The sequence below is a fragment of the Hyperoodon ampullatus genome (genome assembly GCF_949752795.1).
Source record: "Hyperoodon ampullatus genome assembly, chromosome: 3".
NCBI lineage: Eukaryota > Metazoa > Chordata > Mammalia > Artiodactyla > Ziphiidae > Hyperoodon > Hyperoodon ampullatus.
Window position 1 is genome coordinate 175,063,641 of NC_136916.1, and position 19,574 is coordinate 175,083,214.

Consider the following 19,574-nt stretch of genomic DNA (forward strand, 5'->3'; position numbering starts at 1 on the left):
CTTCTCTCACAGACAACAGTGCCTGACAGTTGTTCCAGGAAACTGGGCCAGTTGCGGTAAGAATGGGTGCCCCTGAGGTCAAGTCTGTTGTGGCCATAGGCCCCCAAAAGCCAGGCGAGCTTGTCCAGCCTAGGGGAGAGCTTGGTCTGCCCAGGTGTCTTAAGACTCAGCGGGCTGCCGGCGCTCCCCCGTGTAGGGCCCTGGAGTCAGGGCCTACAACTCTGCCTCTGTAAGCAGGGCGGCAAGCCCAGCAGCCGGAGCCTAGGGTGGGATGAGGCGAGCTCATGGCTGAGCCCCCCGGGGCGCTGGTGAAGCCCAACTCTGCAGCCTGGGCTCTGACGCGGAGCCACGCTGCTCTTGCTCCAGGAGGTCAGACCCGTTCTGCTGTGTTTGCTTTTCAGACAAGTGATGGAGCAACAGCAGCAGCGCCAGGAGTCTCTAGAGAGAAGAGCCTCAGCCACAGGTGAGAGCTTCCCGTACCTGTGCCCGGCTGGCAGCCCCTTCACTAGATGGTGCCCAGGGACACACTGGGAACGCTGTGACTAGCTGCTGGTTGCACAGGCCTCAGAGCGTGACAGCCACGCCCAGTGAACGTGCGGAAACGAGGGAATGGAGCAAGGGTGCGGGGACTAGCTCAGCTTGGTCCAGCCCTGCCCACCAGCCTCTGGTCCTCCCCCGACTCATCCCCTGAGTAGAGCGTATCTCAGGCCCTGTACTAAGGGCTGAGGACACAGCGGTGGACGAGGCGGATGCACCCCCTGCCCCACGGAGCTGACTGTCCAGTCAAGGACACAAACTAATGACCCTGGATCACTGCGGGGCACATGCAGTTACCAAGTCAGTGCAGGGGTGGAGGCACATGGAGGGGGCCCCAGCTGCCCTGGGGGTCAGAGAAGACCCCAGGGGAGGGGTGGCTTCAGTCCTGAACGGTGACTGGAACTCAGCACAGTTAAGCAGAGGGGTTTTCTGGAAACGGGTAATGTTGATTAGTAAGCATGGGGCTTCATGACTTACAAAGTACTTCCACGTCCTTCGTTTCACTTAATTCTCTCGAGCCTTGTGAAGTCAGCAGTTGAATGTTTCCCTGTCCTACTGATGAGGACACCGGGCCCCAGCCGGTTGCAGACGCCCCCGCTGGTGGGGATGCTGTCTGGTGCCGCCCCCTCTCAGCTAGGCTGCTGCACCCCTCAGACTCCTGCCCCACCCCTGCGTTACTAATGAGGGTCCCACCCCGTCACCGGGTCACCCTTCTCCGTCACTCCTGAACAACCTGGGTCCTTGGCACGGGCTCCAGGTGCACAGGCCCGGTCCCCGCAGACCCGCTGCCCTGCACACACTCCCTCCCGGCAGCTCCTTCGGTTCCTGCAGGGCCTCCTCCCCGCCTCGCACTCGCTCACCCTTCATCAAACGTCACTCCTGCTCTTCTGTCCTGTCCCAGCACAGTCATTTCTTCCCGAAGGAAGCCTTCCATGGACTTCCGGTCAGGTTGGAGCGCCTCCTCATACAAGGTGGCACTTGTCACCCTGCCGCAGGGACAGTTCTGCATTCATCCGTGTGATTGGTTTGCTGCTACCAGGCCATGAGCACCGTGCACAGGGAGCCTGTGGCCGTTTGTCCCCAGCGCCCTGCACAGGGCCAGGCCTCCCGCAGAGGCTCGGGCGTTGGATGGTGGGCGGGGGACAGGGGACTGCCCAGCACGCAGCAGCGCTCCTGGACAGATGCCCTGGTCTGCCCTGTGACCCGCAGCTGCCTGCTGCCATCCCCAGAGGCCAAGGGGCAGTCACAGTTGTATCTTAGGGACTAACAATTGCTGATGCCTAGGGGGGTGCTAGGAGCTGAGGAGAAACAGAGAAGGAAAAAAAGACACAATTCATGCCACCAAAGAGCTTCTTGTCCCACTGGAAGGCCACAGTTGAGCAAGAGAAAGTTAGCGGAGCTCAAGGGCTGTTAAGCAAGTATGTGACTCTGGGTCCAGCCTGGCCCCCGAATGTAGGGAGAGACTGGAACAATGCCAGGTGCATCCTGCGGGGGCTTCCTGGAAGAGGCCACCTTGAGCTGTTCCTCGTCCCCCAGGGGAGTAGGCTGCCCTCTGTCCCTGCTCCCGGGGAGGCGCCCGCTGGGGCTGGGCACTCACTGAGCCCACTGTTGTTTCAGGACCCACCCTCCCAGCGGGGCACCCCTCCGCTGCAGCCGGCACCCCCCTCTCCTGTAGCGGGCCTCCACCCCCACCCCCACCCCCTGTCCCGCCTCCACCCACAGGGGCTGCCCCCCCGCCCCCGCCCCCCCTGCCAGCCGGAGGAGCCCAGGGCGCCAGCCACGACGAGGGCTCCGTGTCCGGCCTGGCCGCCGCCCTGGCTGGGGCCAAGCTGAGAAGAGTGCCGCGGGTAAGTGTCCCGGGCCCGGCAGACGGGCGGGCGGGCAGGGAGGACCAGGCTGGGGGACAGGTTTCTAACTGGCGGAGGGGCGGACCCTTTCCCGCTGGCGGGAAGCACAGTGCCGCCCTCTCCAGCCAGACGGCACCTCCCACCTCCTCGGTCACAGTTCCCCGGTTACTGAGACCACTGGGATAGGGCTGCGTGTGAGCCGTAGGTGTCTCCAGTTACATGACCTGCCGCTGGTCCTTTACAAGCGAGGCAGGAGATCTCTGCCCTCGTAGGTGAGGAAACCGAGGTGCAGGCATGAACAGCTTGTTCAAAGCACGCAGGTCATCAGTTGCAGTTTGGACTCAGGCCCTGGGTCTCCTGCATTTAAGTCCACCGGCTCCCTCAGGCTCAGCTGGCCCTCCCAGCCTAACGCAGTGTCCTGGGAGGTAGGGCTTCTAGAAGGCCGTTCATATGGCTGTGGGATTAGGAGCACCTGGGATACGGAACTGTGCCTCCTCCCACCTCAAGCCACGCTGGCCTTGGCAAGGGTGCTGACCGCGAGCCAGCGAACCCGGGGCGCGCCTGCCAACCGTGACCCTCCATTCCCGCTCGCTCTCTGGACTCCAGCTCTGCCACCAGCAGGTGGGGTTGGGGGACTAGATGGCCTCGGCCTCTTCCAGCACTGCCATCACACGTGGCCCCGTCTCCCCTCGAGTGGCGTCCCGCCACGGACACCAGACCGAAGCGCTTCGTCCTCTCCCCTTAGCCAGAAGATGCGTCCGGAGGCTCCAGTCCCAGCGGGACCTCGAAGTCTGACGCCAACCGGGCAAGCAGTGGGGGTGGAGGAGGAGGCCTCATGGAAGAAATGAACAAGCTGCTGGCCAAGAGGTGAGTGTTTAGGCTTCCCCCAGACCCAGCCCCTGTCAGGAGCCCCTGTTTCTCAGTGGAAAGGAGAAGCCTCGCATGGCCCCAGGACCCACTGCCCCCTGGGTTCAGCCAAGCAGGGGGGACTGTTCGTCGAGTTTTCCCTTCTCTAGGGGTCAGTCTGAGACATCAAGCCCAAAGGAGTCCTCTAAACTCTAAATCCTTCCCCATTTCAGTTTAACAAGTATTCGTTGAAACATCTGCCATGTATCAGCCTTGTCCTGAGCAGAGAGAAATTTGGAGATCATTTCAGAGATAAATTCCGAGGGAAAAGAGGAGTATTGTCAGCGGTGAACGTATGATGAAGGGGCCCGTCCGGTGGGGGCCCTTACGGAGGACTCAGGAGAAGGGGCGCTGAGGTGGCAGGAGCCCAGACGACGTCGCCCCTCGGGGACGGAGCGGCAGTTCCCTCCCCGTCGTGCTCAGCTCTGCGGCCTCCGCCTCCATCTTCACCAGCACGTGTGCCTCCAGCTTGCCCAAGGCCATCAGCCTGTCACTACGGCTCTTGGTTGTTCCCCAGCTGAATCCCAGGCAGATGGAGAGATCAGACAGCTCCCTCTCGGAAGGGTCGCAAAAGCTTGGGTCTTACTTGTAAATGTGGTGTGGCAGCGGGAACGCTCTGATGGGGTTCCCAGGGCCATGGCTCACCCGGGGACCAGAGGACCCAGGAGTGGGCCTCACTTGTCAGCACGCTCCTTGTTGTCCAAGAAAAGCGACGGCGGGGGCCTTGCTCCCCCGTGACCCCTCCTGCCTTCTCTCAGTCTCCAGGCTCTTTCCGCTGCCCCCATAGCGGCTGACCCCGGGCGAGCGCTTTCTGTGCCGGGTCTTCGGTAAACCCACACGGCCCTGCGAGGACACGGGAGAGACAGAGGCTCCCAGAGTGCGGGTAGCTGGTCTGGCACATCTTGGCAGGGCCGGCCCAGGGCCCTGTGTGCCCAGCAAGGGAGGGCACAGGGGGAGGGGAGCAGCCAGGTGGGTCCACATGCCGTGACTAGAGGTGAGCCGGTGACTGCGGCAGAACAGCTCCAGGGAGCCGGGGTGCTTCACGGAGGAGGTTCCGCACGTCCTCTGGGTCGAGGCGGCAGAGGAGGAGCAGAGGTGGGTGCGGTGGGCGGAGTTACACTACCTGGAGAGGCTGAGACCCCCCCCAGAGCCCAGGACCTGGAGGAGGTGGACCAGAATGCAGGCTAGAGGGGAGAGCCTCGTGTGCACGAGCGTTAGAGTCCATTCCAGAGGGGCCTCGCATAAAAATAGAAGATTCTTTAAAAAAGGAAGTGTTCACACTCTCCCCAAGTCCAACACCAATGCGTTCCCAGTCACTGCTTGGCCTAGATGGTTTAGACCAAACGGAGAGGAAGTTTCTGAGAACAGGAAAAGGCCGGTGTGCCAGGAGCCAGTGAGACGCCAGAAGCTGGTGGCAGAGCCGGGCCCACCGAGAGCACTCACCCTGCACGACCGGCAAGGGGCAGTCACGCTGCTCTTTGAAGCCCACCTCGGCGCAGGACACTGGGTGGAGCCTACAAGGAGATGCGTTCGAGGGCTGCTTTTTTTTTTTTAAAGAAGATCTCTACTTCCACTTTGTACAGACAGCTAGTTCTCTATCTTAATCAGCTTGCGATGCTATAAAAAAAATCATGACGCATGGCTTATAAACAATTTTATTTCTCACAGTTCTGGAGAAGTCCAAGACTACGGCACTGACAAATGCAGTGTCTGGTGAGAGCCTGCTGCCTGGTTCATGAATGGCCATCTCTCTGCTGTGTCCTCACATGGTGAAAGGAGCAGGGAGCTCTCTGGGGTCTCTTATTTATTTATTTTTTTTGGCTAGGCTCTTGTTAAAGCCACCACCCTTTTTTTTTTTTTAATTGGGGTATAGCTGTTTTACAATGTTGTGTGAGTTTCTACTGTACAGCGAAGTGCAGTTCCCAGTGCCATACAGCAGCTTATTATTAGTTATCTGTTTTATACATATTAGTGTATACATGTCAATCCCAGTCTCCCAATTCATCCCACCCCCACTTCTCCCCTTGGCGTCCATATGTTTGTTCTCTACATCTGTGTCTCTATTTCTGCCTTGCAAACAGGTTCGTCTGTACCATTTTTCTAGATTCCACATATGCGTTAATATACGATATTTGTTTTTCTCTTTCTGACTTACCTCACTCCGTATGACAGTCTCTAGGTCCGTCCATGTCTCTACAGATGACCCCATTTCGTTCCTTTTTATTAGGGCTTCTTTTTCTTATCTGTCAAACAAGCATAGTAACAGAGCTTAGCTGATCAAAGGTCCTTGCGGAGTTGCTGCCTCCTCAGGTGCTGAGGCCTGTCCCGGCAGTGGGCCAGGCGGGGGAACCGTGTCGCTGGGAGCTGCTCGATGCCGAGCGTGTCCACGGACACTCAGCCCAGGGAGTCTTCACAGGCCTGGAGGGGCCTGGTCTGCTGGGTATCCTTAAAAGATTAAACGCAGGCTCTGGGTAGGAGCAGAATGTCACGGGCGCGGTGGCAGTAGCAGACCAGGCAGGAGCTGGTGGTGCTTGCATGCAGCGTTGGGAGTGAAGACGGGCCAGACGGCCCAGAAACGAAGTGCAGAACCAGAACTGAGCGGGCGCGCCGTCGTGAGGAAGAAGTCGGGGATGAGTCCCGGGTTTCTGAGAAGTGCCGTGGGTGGGTGGACCTGTCCTCCCCGGGATGAGAAGATGAGGAAGGAGCCCCCTGTGGCCGGTCCCTAGACGGGGACAGCCAGCCGGTGGCTCTCACCCCCGCCAGGCCAGCTTCCCCCTTGATGGCCAGCTCACCTCGTGAGCTCTGAGACCTTTGTTTGTGTTCTGGTGGCTTCCCCGAGTTGAGAACCCCCAGGGCCAGGTCTTTGGAGAGTAGGAAGGGGTGTGTGTGTAGATTTGGGAATTAGCCAGAGGTAGGCCACCCCTGAGGCCGGAAAAGAGCAGTGAGTTTTCAGAGTGTCTGAGAAGGGGGCTCATCCCCACGGGGAGGTGTGCGCCGTGACTGGAGGGCGTCTGTTGGGTTCTTTCCTTCCTGAGCACGTGCCGCTCTTCGTGGTGTCCAGGTTGGGGAGGACGTGGCTGTGAACTCTGAGGTAGGAGGAGCTTTAGGGTGATAGGGAAAGGCTTCCTCCTCCGTCCCGCAGGCGGCCTGCAGACAGGATGCCCCCAGCCTGACCTGTGGCGGGGGCAGCTCTCCTGCCCCTCGTGGCCAGGCCTTGAGCGTCCTGGGAGAACAGCGGCCACCCGGCCGAGCCCAGGTCCCCGGGGACCTGGACAGGGTGCGGACCAACCTCCTCGGCCTTCAGGTGCTGTAGACAGAGATGGGGTGTCCCCACCCAGACCAGTTTTGTGTCCAGGGTCCTGGGACCAGCACAGAAGGCCTGGACACTCACCCGGGCATCACCACGGACCAGATGGGTGCCTGGACAAGTCACCTCCTTCACACGAAACAGGGGTCAGACCCCAGCAAGGAGTCTCTGAGGACCAAGCTGTGTCCGCACAGAGGCGGCGTCTGCTCTGTGTGGAAACCTTCAGGGCTGATTGTATCTTCTCCCTCCTTGTGTCAGGAGAAAAGCAGCCTCCCAGACAGACAAGCCGGCTGATAAAAAGGAAGACGAAAGCCAAACGGTAAGCACACCCCCACGGCCAGCCCACCCCGGCTTCCCCAGAGGTGTGAACAGACCAGGCCTGCGGGACACTGTGTTTGGACCTACACGTGGTCGATACTTCGCTGGGTGATTTGTAGGAGGACGGGGGGGACAGGGGGGACAGGAGGGGGTGGTGCAGGGGGACAGGGCCTGTGGGCGCTCGTGTCCATCCCCGCTGCACCGGGTGGCAGGCCTGTGCTCACTGAGCATCTAGCAGACACTGCGCTCTGCTTTGGAGCTCGCATCCTCGCAGGGAAGGCAGGGAAGAGGCAGAGAAGCAGGACCCGCCTGGGAGCGCCTTGAGGGAAAGGCCTGGAGGCTGGGGAGCTCAGAGGGGCCAGCAGACAGATCTCAAGGGACTCAGGGGTTGGAGAGTACCATCGCAGTAGGCAATGTCTGCTTGAAGACCAGGGCAGTTCTTATTTTCAAATTATTTCTGGTCTTGAAAGGCTTCACTTGAGCCCGTCGACTCCAGCAGGAGCCACAGGTGAGCTGGGCAGAGGAGCCCGGCGCTCTGGCTCTTGTCCTGAGGGGGTCCTGGAGCCTAGTCCGTCCACACAGATTCCGAGCGCCCGCCGTCACTAGGGTGGCTAACACTCTTTCCCTCTGTGTTAAGCTTTCCCTGTAAAAATAGACTCCTACTGAAACGGCTAAGTTTAGACCTTAACTACAGATGCCATACAGGTGGCAGGAGACAGGAGAAACATTACAACCACCAGGCCCCAGGGTACCGTGCCACCCCCGTCAGCAGGGTGAGGCTTACCGGGTGTGACCCCCGGGCTCCAGCCCTGCCAGGGGTCCTCCCTTCCCCTGGTCCCCCCGCCTGGCGCATTCAGTCCCCTCGGCCCCAGCAGCTAACTCCTCCTCGGCTGCACTTCTCTGCGTAAACAGTGCTCCCTGAGAAACAGGCTCCCGACCTCCAGGCTAGTAAGGCTCTCTACTGCTTGGGCCCCGGGCCCCGCTCCCCACCATGTGTCTCCTCTGCCCTCAGCACACACGTTTTTGCTTGTTCAGGTTTGCTCTTCCCTGCTGGTTCGTGAGCCCTGTGAAGACCAGGCGTGCATATTCCACTGTCCCCATGCCTTGCACAGCGTATGGAGTTCATCCAGCTAACTCCGCACTAATTTCTCAAACTGCAGAGGCCTGTCTGGCCAGGAGCCCAGGAATAATTACAGGTCTCCAAAGGCGCCGGCCGGTTCCTGCCATCACAGCTCCAGCCCCCATACCCAACCTCCCTCCTCCCTGGTCTCCAGGAAGAATAGGTTTCAAATCCCAGGGACCCAGGAGAAATCTTTGACCCCAAGGGTAGAGTTTTCTTCCCCTGACTCCCCTTTTTCTTTCCTTTCCTCTCCTTTTTTAAGAAGCCTCCTGGTCACTGGGAGTCCTGTTTGCCTTGGTCCCCCGCAGTCAGGAGGCCCTGCCTGCCCGGGAGCAGCCTCTTCCAGGGCAGGGCTAGAGCAGTTCCACACACCAGAGCAGGTGCCGCGTGGACAGAGATACTGGAGACTGGCTTTTCTTTCTGTTTTCTCTTTTTTTGTTGTTTTTCGGCCACGCCGTGCGGTTGGTGGGATCTGAGTTCCCCGCCGAGGGATTGAACCCGGGCCCTCAGCAGTGAGACCACCGAGTCCTAACCACTGGACCGCCAGGAATTCCCTGACTTTTCTTTTTTATACTTTTCACAGTTTTCCAGATTATCTTCATTGAACATGTACTAGGTTTATAATTAATGAGAAACAAATAAGCATTCGTTAAAGAAGGAAAACACCCCAGATGTGGGGTCAGATGGCTCAGGCAGGTACTCTGCCACTTGCTGGCCACAGGCCAATTATGTCACTGCTCTAAGGACGTGTTACATGGCATGAAAACACAGCCCCCAGGTGCTCGGCCGGCAGCCTCGGGGCTCTACAGCTGGGGCAGGGGTGTGGGCACAGAGCCCTGTGCGCTGGGAGGGAAGTTTTTTTTTTTTTTTTTTTTCAGTACACGGGCCTCTCACTGCTGTGGCCTCTCCCGTTGCGGAGCACAGGCTCCGGACGCACAGGCTCAGCGGCCATGGCTCACGGGCCCAGCCGCTCCGTGGCATGTGGGATCCTCCCAGACCGGGGCACGAACCCGTGTCCCCTGCATCGGCAGGTGGACTCTCAACCACTGCGCCACCAGGGAAGCCCTGGAGGATTCTTATTAACTGTTTTTGAGATAATAATAGGATGACACTAAAAACAACTTTCTGATTTTTTTCAGTTACTCTAACTTCACCCATAATGACTTCCATTCTTGCCTGTTTCCTCTGGGCCCTGGTCCCCACGCATACGTGTTGATTTATATAATTTCATTTCTTCCACTCTCTCTTTAAACGAGAGCCCTCAGGAGACTTGTCCTGAGTCCCACGCCTAGCACATTCTTTTGCCCCTGGACCAGCAACTCCCGGGTTCATTCAGTCACCGCAGATACAGGGTGGGGGGGTTCCTGATAGGTGCCAGGTCTGCTCTCGGCGCGGGGACCAGGCGTGAGCCGTCGTGGTTGTGGCTCTCACAGGCTCGCATTAGGTGGAGTGGGCCTGGTGGGTCCTGATTGGAGCGCTGAGCCTGGAGTCCTGGCCCTGGAGGTGGCCGTGAGCGTCCCAGAGCCCTCACCCCAAGGCTCGGATGGACCAGATGGGAAGCAGAGTTGACGTGGGCAGTGGCAGAAGGCGATTCTTGGCTTTGGTCAGCATTGTGCTACTTGCGTCTCGTCAGGTCGGCTGGCTGTCTCTGGTCAAAAGCTCCAGGTAGCAGCTGTGTGTGTTTTGCTTGAGAAAAATGGAGGAATTATGATTACTTGATAAATGCCATTTTCCTAAGAGTGTAGAATCTTTCCAAAATATGTGTGATGATAAACGTCAGCTTGTATTACTGCTACATTACTCACCTCCATTACAAGTGTCGCCACAGACGTATCCCACGGGCAGAGCAGACACGCGCGGGCCACCTTCGTGGGGCCCCGCTGGGAGCCAGGCGCCGGGGGTGCTGGGTGGATAGGACATGGCCTCTGTGCTCAAGGGAGGACACAAGAAGCCGACAAAGAAGGTGCTGAGGGCAGAGACGGAGCTCCAGGGCCCAGAGCCCTGCAAGAGCTCCCAGGACAGGCGGCATCTGCCCCAAGCTCTGAGAGGAGCGGGCGTGCAGGACAGAGACGCGCAGCGGCCGTGTCTGGGGGATGGTGGGGCGCACGGTCGGGCGGCCGGAGGCACGGGGCTCCACCTGGCCCACTGGTCAGCGACATTGATGAACTCGTAAGCTGGTTGGACTAAAGATAACCTTCAGAGCATTCTGAATTCTTTTTTTTTTTTTTAATTTTTGGCCGCATTGGGCCTTTTTTGCTGCACGTGGGCTTTCTCTAGTTGTGGGAGCGGGGGCTACTCTTCGTTGCGTTGCACAGGCTTCTCACTGCGGTGGCTTCTCTTGTTGTGGAGCACGGGCTCTAGGCACACAGGCTTCAGTAGTTGTGGCACACGGGCTCTAGAGCGCAGGCTCAGTAGTTGTGGTGCACGGGCTTCGTTGCTCCGTGGCATGTGGGATCTTCCCCGACCAGGGCTCGAACCCGTGTGCTCTGCATTGGCAGGTGGCTTCTTAACCACTGCACCACCAGGGAAGTCCTTACATTCTAAATTCTTTTTTTTTTTTCTTTTTTTACACATTCTAAATTCTTAACGCTTCCTCCTCTCCTGTGAAAGAGAAGTGAAGTGCCGGGGTCTCTAGGACTCAGGCTGTGTCTGTGCCCAGCCTTGACCAGCAGGGCTGACTGGAAGCGGGCTCCTCCCAGGGCTGCGGAAGGGTCCCAGTGGGCAAGGGGTGGCAGCACCTCGTGAGGGACAGTGAGTCTGTGGGCAGCGCCAGGCCCGGGGTCCAGGCCACGTCCACTGTGTCCCCCTGCAGCCTTCTCCTTCCCTGACTTCCGTGGGGTGGACCACCTCCCCACCATGACCTGGGGTTTTCATTGGTGAATCGTATTTGTTGTTTCACTGATTATAAAAATAATATATGTTCGTTGGCTACTTTGGAAAACTGAGGTTTTCTAGATGACCTGGCCCAAAGGTCCCGCACCCAGCCGGCCTTCCTAAGCAGGCCGACGGCAGAGCCTTTCTCTTCCATTTCAGGAAGAGCCGAGCACCTCTCCATCTCCGGGGACCCGAGCAGCCAGCCAGCCCCCCAACTCCTCAGGTAAGGCGCACCGCCCTGCCGGCGCCAGCACGGGGTTTTAGCACAGGAGGGGCTCTTACAGGAGGGCGATCTGATCCCACTGCCTCACTTTACGGTGAGCAGAGAGGCTGTGCTGGTGGGGGTCTGCCCTCCACTTCGCGGCCTCCACGCCGAGCCTGAGCAGGGGCAGGGGCCCCCTGGAGGAAAGGCCGCCCAGTCTAAGCCTTGCATTTCCCAGCCGGCCTGCCAGCACCTACCGAGTGGTGTGGGAGACCGGGCCCTGGGGCTCAGGTTCCCAGCCTTGGGCCCGTACTCCAAAGAGGGGCATGTAAATGTCACCTTCCTGCGCCCTGCAAAACGCCAGCTGTGAGCCACGTTACAGAGATTAGCAGTGAGCCTCGCTCACTGAGAAGTCAACCAGACAAGGCGGTCCTGAGCCCTGCGCAGAAATCCCCCAGGCTGAGCTCTGGAACGGGGGATGCGATTAGAAGGGTGCCTTGAGGCTCTACGGTGGGAAGAAGCCACTGCAGTCAGTCACTCGTCCAACATTTCAGTGTCTGCTCTGAGCCAGGCCTGTGCTCCTGAGCACATGGTGCAGTGCAGGGCTGGGAGAGACGGAGGGGAAATAGCACACACACACCCCACCCCCACCAGCCAGCGGAGGGAAGCTCTTGCCAGGTGTTGGCTGCTCGCTGGGGCACGGCTCTGCCCCGCACGGGCCTAGCATCCTGACTGTGTCGGCGCGTCTGCCTCCCTTGCGAGGCTGGGGTCTGTGTCCTCTCCTTCTCAGGCAGTGCCACCACGTGAGTGACTGCATGAACACCTCACATCCCGGTGGACGGGTTACGTGTTTCCCAGTCTAGGAGGTTGAGGCTCAGTGTGTTTAAGTGGTTTCCTCCAGGCCGCGTGCCTGGACCCTGGACGTGGCCCCAGCTCTCGTACCTGCCCTCCCGGCCCAGCGTGGGTCCGTCGGCCGGCACAGTCTCCAGGCTCAGCTCAGAGTGGTTGGCCCCGTGCTGCCCCGGGGGTTTTTCCTTCTGCCTCTCGGCTCATCCTGCAAAGTCAGTGAATTCTGTCCAGCTCAACAAATCTCTTGAAGTAAAGTGAAATGTAGTTTAACACCACTTAAAAAAGAAAAAGGAAAGACAAATCAACTTTCAAGCCCAGGCTAGGAAAGAACCAGCTGCAGTGTCGGGGGGAAACCAAGGAGTCGGGACGGGGGTGCACATGGGTCGTGGGCCTGGGCCCTGCAAGCGAACGTGGACCCCGGGCTGCCCTGAGAGTGTCCTGGTGGGGGGCCTCCTGTGCCCTGCTCGGCCCACTGCTGGAGTCACAGGTCGCCTTTGGAAGTCGTAGTTAAGAGGTTCCCTGACCAGTTGGCTCACATTCCAACTGGAGAGACCCAGTCATGGTGAGGGGACTCGAAGCCAGGCCACAAGTCAAGGTCAACCGAGTCGAGGGAACAGAGGCTCATGTCCTGAGGTGGGGGAGACGCTGGGTGACAGCAGGGCCATCTACAGCCTGCCAGGGCCGCCTGGGCCCAAGGGGACTGGAATAAGGAGCTGGGTCTCAGCTGTGACGGGGGCGGCACGGGTGGGGCCTGCTGCCCGGGACGCTGCGGGATGGGGGCCGCTGAGCGCCCTCCCAGGCCTGAGGCGCTTCATCCATGACATGAACCGACAGAGGCCGGCCGGAAGCCCTGGGAGCGGAGCAGCTCGGCGGAGAAGCCCGTGTCCTCCTTGCTGTCCAGGTGAGCTGTCCCGGGAAGGCTGGCCCTGCGCCCGGGTCGGTGGGCCCAGGCGGGCAACGGCGCCAACTCACCTCTCTGTTCCATTCCGTTCCACCGCGCAGAACCCCGTCTGTGGCCAAGAGCCCCGAAGCTAAGAGCCCCCTTCAGTCGCAGCCTCACTCTAGGTACCGAACAGCCCCGCCTCTGGGGCCTCCTTTGTCCCCTGCCCGTGACTAACACCCCGGATCCCACCCGTGTCCTGTCATCTAACAGTCGGCTCTGGGAAGGGGTGGTCTGTGCTTCGTCAGGGACAGGGCGGGCCAGCTGCTTCCTGTCTTCTCCTAGACAGAGGGCCCGAGGCCAGGGGAGGGGAGTGACTGTCCAGAGAGGCAGCGAGGTGGAGCCGGGATCGAATCCCAGCTCTGGCCTCGCTAATTGTGACACCGGGCAAGCCAGGGGACCTCTCCGAGCCTCCACTCCTCCCCCACGCCACAAGGAGGTCTCTTCATCCCTCCCGCACAGGGTGGCCATGTGTGGACAACAGCTGGACACAGGAAATCTTCAGCAGCCCTGGCTGCATCCCGGGGGCTGGCCCAGCGCCCCACCTCCTCTCCTTCCTCTGCCTTTTCCCCAGAGATACGCTGACCATATTTCCCAAACCAAAAGCTGATGTGATAACAGGATGGGTTGTTTGAAACTGAGGTCGCCCAAAAAATCAGAGAGACAGTCACACAGTAACTGTAGGCCAGTGTGGCCTGAATTTGCAGGCTTCTAGAATCCGTACTAAGAAATGTCTTCAGTGCCCATCACAAATTGAAGGGGAACAGCCCAAATCCCAGAGCAGGTGGAGTTTGAGCCTGGTCTTGCCAAATCAAACAAGGTGGCCAGAGAGAGCTCCAGCCGGCCCAGCAGGAATGGCAATGACAGATGCGGGTGAACGGGGATGAGGGCTCTCGGCGGCAGCCAGGGTTTGTGGAGGGCCTTTGTCAGCCAGGCTCTGAGCTGGGCCCTGCAGGTCCCTGCCTGCGAGGAGCTCATTTTCCTGTTGGAAAGGCCCGTAAATAAGACAACTGTGAGTTCTGAGAGGTGCTCTGGGGGAGACATAGAGGGCCGTGTGGTGGACGGTGCCGGGGACAGGGCTGCTTTAGCGAGTGGGCCTCTCTGAGGTGGCATTTGAGTTGACCCGGATGAGAGGGAGCCTGCCCCGTGGAGATTGTGGGGACGGCCCTCCAGGCTGAAGGAGTGGTTAAGTGCTAAGGCCCTGAGCCTGCCACCAGCCTGGCAAGTTCAAAGAACAGAAAGCAGGCCATTGTGGCCGGCAAGTGGTCAGACGTGGGGAGGGCAGAGGGAGCCGCACAGTGAGAAGTGTGGATTTTATTCTGTGTGCGGGCCCCAGTCTCCGAGCTCTGAGCAAAGGGCGCCGCGATGCAGTCGCTCTCTGGGCGGCTTCCTCTGGCTGTGAAGCGAGAGGTGGACCGGAGCCGGGCGGGAGCCAGAGCAGCCGGGCAGGCGAGGCGGCCGGGGCTGACCTGCACCTCCCAGCAGAGCTAGCTGCTTCCTGGTCGTGGAGTAAGGACGGGCGGCCAAGTTCTGAGTGGCCAGGCGCCCCTCACAGGGCAGGAGCATTGTCCAGGGCATTCCCACACGTAAGAGGGCTCTCCGGCTCCGAGCCAGAGCGCTTCTCCAGACTCACAGACGGGGCGGGTGCCGCAGGGCTCACAGAGCTGTCGGGGTCACCATCGGGGGGACTGTCCAGGTCTGCAGATGGGGGGACCGAGGCCCAGAGGGGTGAAGCGGTTTGTGCAGGTGACCGGAAAATTGCTCTTGGAACAGGGACTTGAAACTACAGGATGGGTGTGCGGACGGATCCAGGGATCTCAGGCCGGACCTCTTTCTCCATCAGGACCCAAAGTTACTTACAGACTCAGTCAGGACCACATTTATTGAGTCTCTTTATTGAGTTCATCCAGGAGGGGTGCAGGAGCACTTTCTTTTTCTTTTCTTTTTTAACCCAGGTTTGTGCACTGGACCACTAAAATTTTATTTACATAGCATTCAGTGGGGTTTTTTTTAATCCATTTTTATTGAGATATAATTGACATCTAGTGTTGTGTAAGTTCAGGTGTACCACACTGTGATTTGATATATGTGTGCACTGTAAAGTGATTACCACAGTCAGGTAAGTTAACTTGTCCATAACCTCACACAGTTACCTTTTTTTGTACGTGTGTGGTGAAAACTTTCAGATCTACTTTCTTCACTCCTTTCAAGCATATGATACAGTATCGTTAACTGTAGTTACCGTGCTGTACGTTACACCCCCAAGAGGGAACCCACCTTATTAGCGGAAGTGTGTGCCCTGGGACCACCTCCACCAGTTGCCGCCACCCGCCAGCCCCTGGCAGCCGCGAGTCTACGCTCTGTTTCTGAGTTTAGCCCTTCTAGGTTTTACATATAAGTGAGATCATGCAGCATTTCTTTTTCTCTGTCTGGCTTATTTCACTTAGCATAATGTCCATGTTGTCACAAATGGCAGGGTTTCCTTCTTTCTTGTGGTGGAATACTCCATATGTAACTGTGTGGTGTACATATGTACACGTGTGTGTACATACACTCACACACACAGATACAGACATGACGTCTTCTGTCTCCATTCATCTGTCCGCGGACCCTTGGGTTGTTCCCATGTCATGGCAGTTGTGAATATCGCTGCAGTCAACATGGGGGTGCAGCTGTCTCCTGGGACAGTGATTTCATTCCCTTCGGCTGTGTACCCAGAGGTGGGATTGCTGGCTCGTGTGGTCGTTCCGTTCTTAATTCTTTGAGGCCCCCCCACACTGTTGTCCATCGTGGCTGCACCAGCACTTTAGTTGTCATGCTTGTTCTCCTTCACTGTGGCGAACACCAGCCCTCGATTTCCCCAGATGGACCTAATCTGTACCGTGACCCCTGGTAGCCATGCCAGTCCGCCAGGTTGATGTCTGTCCGCCAGCTGTCACGTCCACGATCCCTGCAGCTGGCTCTAGCCACATCATTTCCCTGAACCTGCCTTTCTCTCCACGTGGGGACAGAAAGTGGATCCAGAAAGTGTACCCTCAGCACCACGGTCCTGCTTTGAAAGGCCAGGTGGTTAGCCGAGCGTTTGCCAAGATCTCCTCCCTCCTCCCTCCTCCCTCCTCCCTCCTCCCTCCTCCCTCCTCCCTCCTCCCTCCTCCCGTGCTTCCCTCCCCTCCTCTCTTCCACTGGTGGGACTTTAGTTCCCCGACCAGGGATTGAACCTGGGCCCCGGCTCTGAAAGCAGCAGGTCCTAACCACTGGACCGCCAGGGAATTCCCTGCCAAGATTTTCCAGGGAGGATTCATGTGCAAGAGACATTAAGTTTCAAACCAGGTAACCTTAGTTCAGAAGCGTCAGAGAAGGACTGTCCCCAAAACTGAAACCTTTGCCTGAGAAGAGCAACCACATCCAAGGACGTTTCCTGAAGTAATTACACACCAGAGCCGGTTACCAACACCAGGGACATGTGTTTGTGTCGGAAGTGGGTGCCTTTAGGATGTTGAGTGTTTAAGATTTTTGCAATTTTGTCTCGTATTTAATGCCATCGTTACTGGTTTTCCCCAAGCCTCCGTCTAGCCAGGAACGTAGACCCTCACACTGAGGACCGGCTTATCGGGGTCCCTTTCCAGGGGAGGCAGCATGTGACGCTGTCCGCGTACGTGGCCGCTTCTGTGTGAGAGCTGTCAAGTCAGAAGACCCCAAGTCCTGACTGACGCTTGGGTTGGGAAATACGGTCGCAGTATCCGTGATCCCCTCTTGAGGTGGAGACAGGGCACTGGAGTCCTTTTCAGGTAGCTAAGGAGCGGCCGGAGGTAAAAGCAGAAAGCGTTTGAAGGACGATGGGAGAGGGCAGGGCTGGGCCCGCAGCGGGGAGGCGCCGGGGCGCCGCTCAGCCTCCCAGCACGGGGGGCGCCTGCCGGGCCCCAACGCCCACCTGACCGCACCCTGCCACCCTTTCCCCAGGATGAAGCCGGCGGGAAGTGTAAACGACGTGGCCCTGGATGCCTTAGATTTAGAGCGGATGAAACAGGTGAGTGTGTCCTTTCTGGAGAGGCTGTGAAGGAGCCAGAGGCTGGGGACTTCTCGGGGCCGCGTGGGCCGCCCAACAGGGCCACACGTGGCTGCCAGCAGTCGGGAGCCGGCGGCCGGGGGAGGGGACACGCGCAGCGTCGGTCCCCCTGCCCCTGTCCTCACCAGGAAAAGGCTCTGGGCGCTCCCGGCCCACCTCTGGGGCTTCCCCTTCCGGGCACCCCGGCTCCTCCAGAGTATTTCTCAGGCGCGGGAGGGTGTCCCATCTTCCACTCACACACCCTGCCCCGGCTTGGGGAGGGAGCGGAGAACACGGGGGGACGTGGGCCGGGGGAGGGCTGTGGCGCTGCCCCTCGGTCGAGGCCGCTCCTCCTCTGCTGTGTCTCTTCACTCCGAGGCTGTGCTCCCACCAGGAGATCCTCGAGGAGGTGGTCCGCGAGCTCCACAAAGTGAAGGACGAGATCATCGACGGTGAGTAGAGGCCCCACCCCCGGCATCGCCCTGAGCCGGGGCGCACCCAGCATCGCCCTGAGCCGGGGCGCACCCAGCGTCCTTGAAGAGGGAGGCCTGCCTGCGCCCAGGGCGGCCAAGCCGGGGGCCAGGAGGGTCCAGCCAGGGAGGCCGTGCTGGGCCAAGAGGCCTGGGCCTTGTACCGGCATGGGGGCGGGGGTCCCAGCCAACACCACCCTCCCGAGTCTCTGAGCAAACTGAGGCTCAGACAGATTAAGCGCCTTGTCTAAGGACGGGCACGCCCTGCTGGTCTGCTGCCTCAGTCTGAGTCTTCGGCTTCCCCAGGCTCATTCCCAGGATTAGCCTGTGGCGAGGAGAAAGATCCGAGAGTGCGTTCCCAAGCCAAGAGCAGCCCTGAGTTACCTGGTGCTTAGCTCAGCGTCTGTGGACTTAGATTCCTTTTTTTATTCTGCCACTTCTGATCACTGGGTTTGGGGTTATAAGGGCGACCGCTGCCTTCCCAGGGGTTTAGGGGTCCAAGAAGCCGCAGAGTTACCTATGGGCCTGACCTAGTTCACAGCCTGCTTGGCCTGGCCTGGGGGAGCAGGCACGTGGCTCCAGAGGCAGGGCCTCGTCACAGTGAATCACATCCGTCCTTCCGGTCCCCACCGGAGCCTTTGATACGGCTGGCTCAGATCTGGAGCCAGAGGAAAAGGAAAGGCTCGGGCAGGGCTGGCTCCACCCGACGGAGCAGTGAGGCACAGCCTGGCGCCCACACCCTTCCCCATCCCACCTGGTGGGTGCTGGTGGCCGAGGGCCGCCAGCCGTGGGAGAGAGGAGAGGCGGCTGGGAACCTGAGCGGGGTGCCAGCAGAGCCGGACCCCTGCGCAGGGCTGGGTGACAGCCACACCCCGTCCTTGACCCAGCGGGAGAGCGCCCAGTTCCTGTTTGCCCAGTCCCCCCCACAGGCCTGGGATGGGCAGATAAGGAGTTAATGAATGAAGAGAGAGAGCAGAGCCAGAGAGGAGACACAGAGGCCAACTGTTAACCCTGCTCTAGTGCTGGGCGCTCCCACCTCAGGAGGGCTGCTTGTGTGGCCCCAGGGCCAGGGCTGCTGTGGGGCCCGAAGCAGGGCTGCCAGCGAGCCAGCAGAGGGCACAGGCCTCGACAGAGGGAGCCAGTGGGTGTGGGGGCCCCCGTCTCTGCACCTGCCACAGCGGCCGCGGTGGACGCAGCCTCTGGGGCGGGCGGCTGAGAGGCCGGGGGCGAGGTGGGCCATGGGGGGGCTCCTGGAACCCTCGCCTCGTTCCCCCCTGGAGACGGCCCGGCCCTCAGCTCCCTCTCCTGGCCTTCGGCTCCAGGCCCCCTGGGGTCTGTCCGGGCAGAGGCTCAAATCTGGGGGGGACTCTAAGAAGGGGGAGAGGAGGGGAGAAGCCCCTGCACCCTCCGGATGGGGCGAGCCCAGGCCCGGGAGGCAGGGCGTGGGAGCCCTCCGGCCAGAGCTGGGCTGCCTGCCAGCCCCTTACCAGCTCGTGCTCTGACGGGAAAGGGGCAGTGCCACCCTCGAGGGACTGCCAGCTCACGAGAAACGGCCGATGAGACCCACAGAAGGCTTTGCTGTCACCCCGGAGTCGGCCGGAGCCCGCTGCGCTGCTTGACCTCTGGCCTGTGGCTCGTGACCTCCGGAGGCCTGGGCGGGCAGCGGGGCGGCTCTCGGGAGACAGAGCGGGGCGGACACCAGGCAGGACCTGACCAGGCCGAGGGGCGGCGCCTGAGCCTCCTCTCCCGCCCTGTCCCCTCAGCCATCAGGCAGGAGCTGAGTGGGATCAGCACCTCGTAGGTCGCTCGGCCCCCGACGCCGCCCGAGACCCGGTCCAGCCGAAGGCGGGGACAGAAAGGAACCCAGCACACACGAGCACTCACTGAAGCTAGGATGTGCTTCGTTTAAAAGTCTTAACCTGTGATAAAATATTAAAATGAGGAAAAAAGTTCAGCTCCTGGATTTTTTTAGATTCAACCTGACACAGCACACCAGGCCTATCGCCTTTTTTTGTATTTTATATTTGCCTATTTAAGTGTACATTCCTTTCGGTTTATAGAGAAGATACCCGAGTCGGTCACGCGCCTCGCTAGATGGTTTCAAGTTTTCTCCTAGGTGCCACCGGGAGCAGCGGCCGCTTTCCCGCGGCTCCTTCCCA

At 59.6% G+C, this 19,574-nt stretch overlaps 1 protein-coding gene across 3 annotated transcripts in view; it reads left to right on the forward strand.

Annotated features, from left to right (window-relative positions):
- The window catches only part of EVL (Enah/Vasp-like), a 165,362-nt gene extending 145,993 nt beyond the window's left edge, over nucleotides 1-19,369 (forward strand). Inside the window, exons 5-14 of one of the 3 annotated variants that reach the window (XM_079700342.1) lie at nucleotides 402-463; nucleotides 2,155-2,384; nucleotides 3,130-3,251; nucleotides 6,856-6,916; nucleotides 11,069-11,132; nucleotides 12,795-12,861; nucleotides 12,963-13,025; nucleotides 16,861-16,927; nucleotides 17,340-17,397; nucleotides 19,179-19,369. In XM_079700342.1, coding sequence (XP_079556468.1) covers nucleotides 402-463; nucleotides 2,155-2,384; nucleotides 3,130-3,251; nucleotides 6,856-6,916; nucleotides 11,069-11,132; nucleotides 12,795-12,861; nucleotides 12,963-13,025; nucleotides 16,861-16,927; nucleotides 17,340-17,397; nucleotides 19,179-19,216 — 832 coding nt within the window. In that variant the 3' untranslated portion in view covers nucleotides 19,217-19,369. The remainder of the gene's footprint in view (nucleotides 1-401; nucleotides 464-2,154; nucleotides 2,385-3,129; nucleotides 3,252-6,855; nucleotides 6,917-11,068; nucleotides 11,133-12,794; nucleotides 12,862-12,962; nucleotides 13,026-16,860; nucleotides 16,928-17,339; nucleotides 17,398-19,178) is intronic. The other 2 variants (XM_079700343.1, XM_079700344.1) reach the window with 2 other exon arrangements.
- The last annotated feature ends 205 nt before the right edge of the window (nucleotides 19,370-19,574 follow it).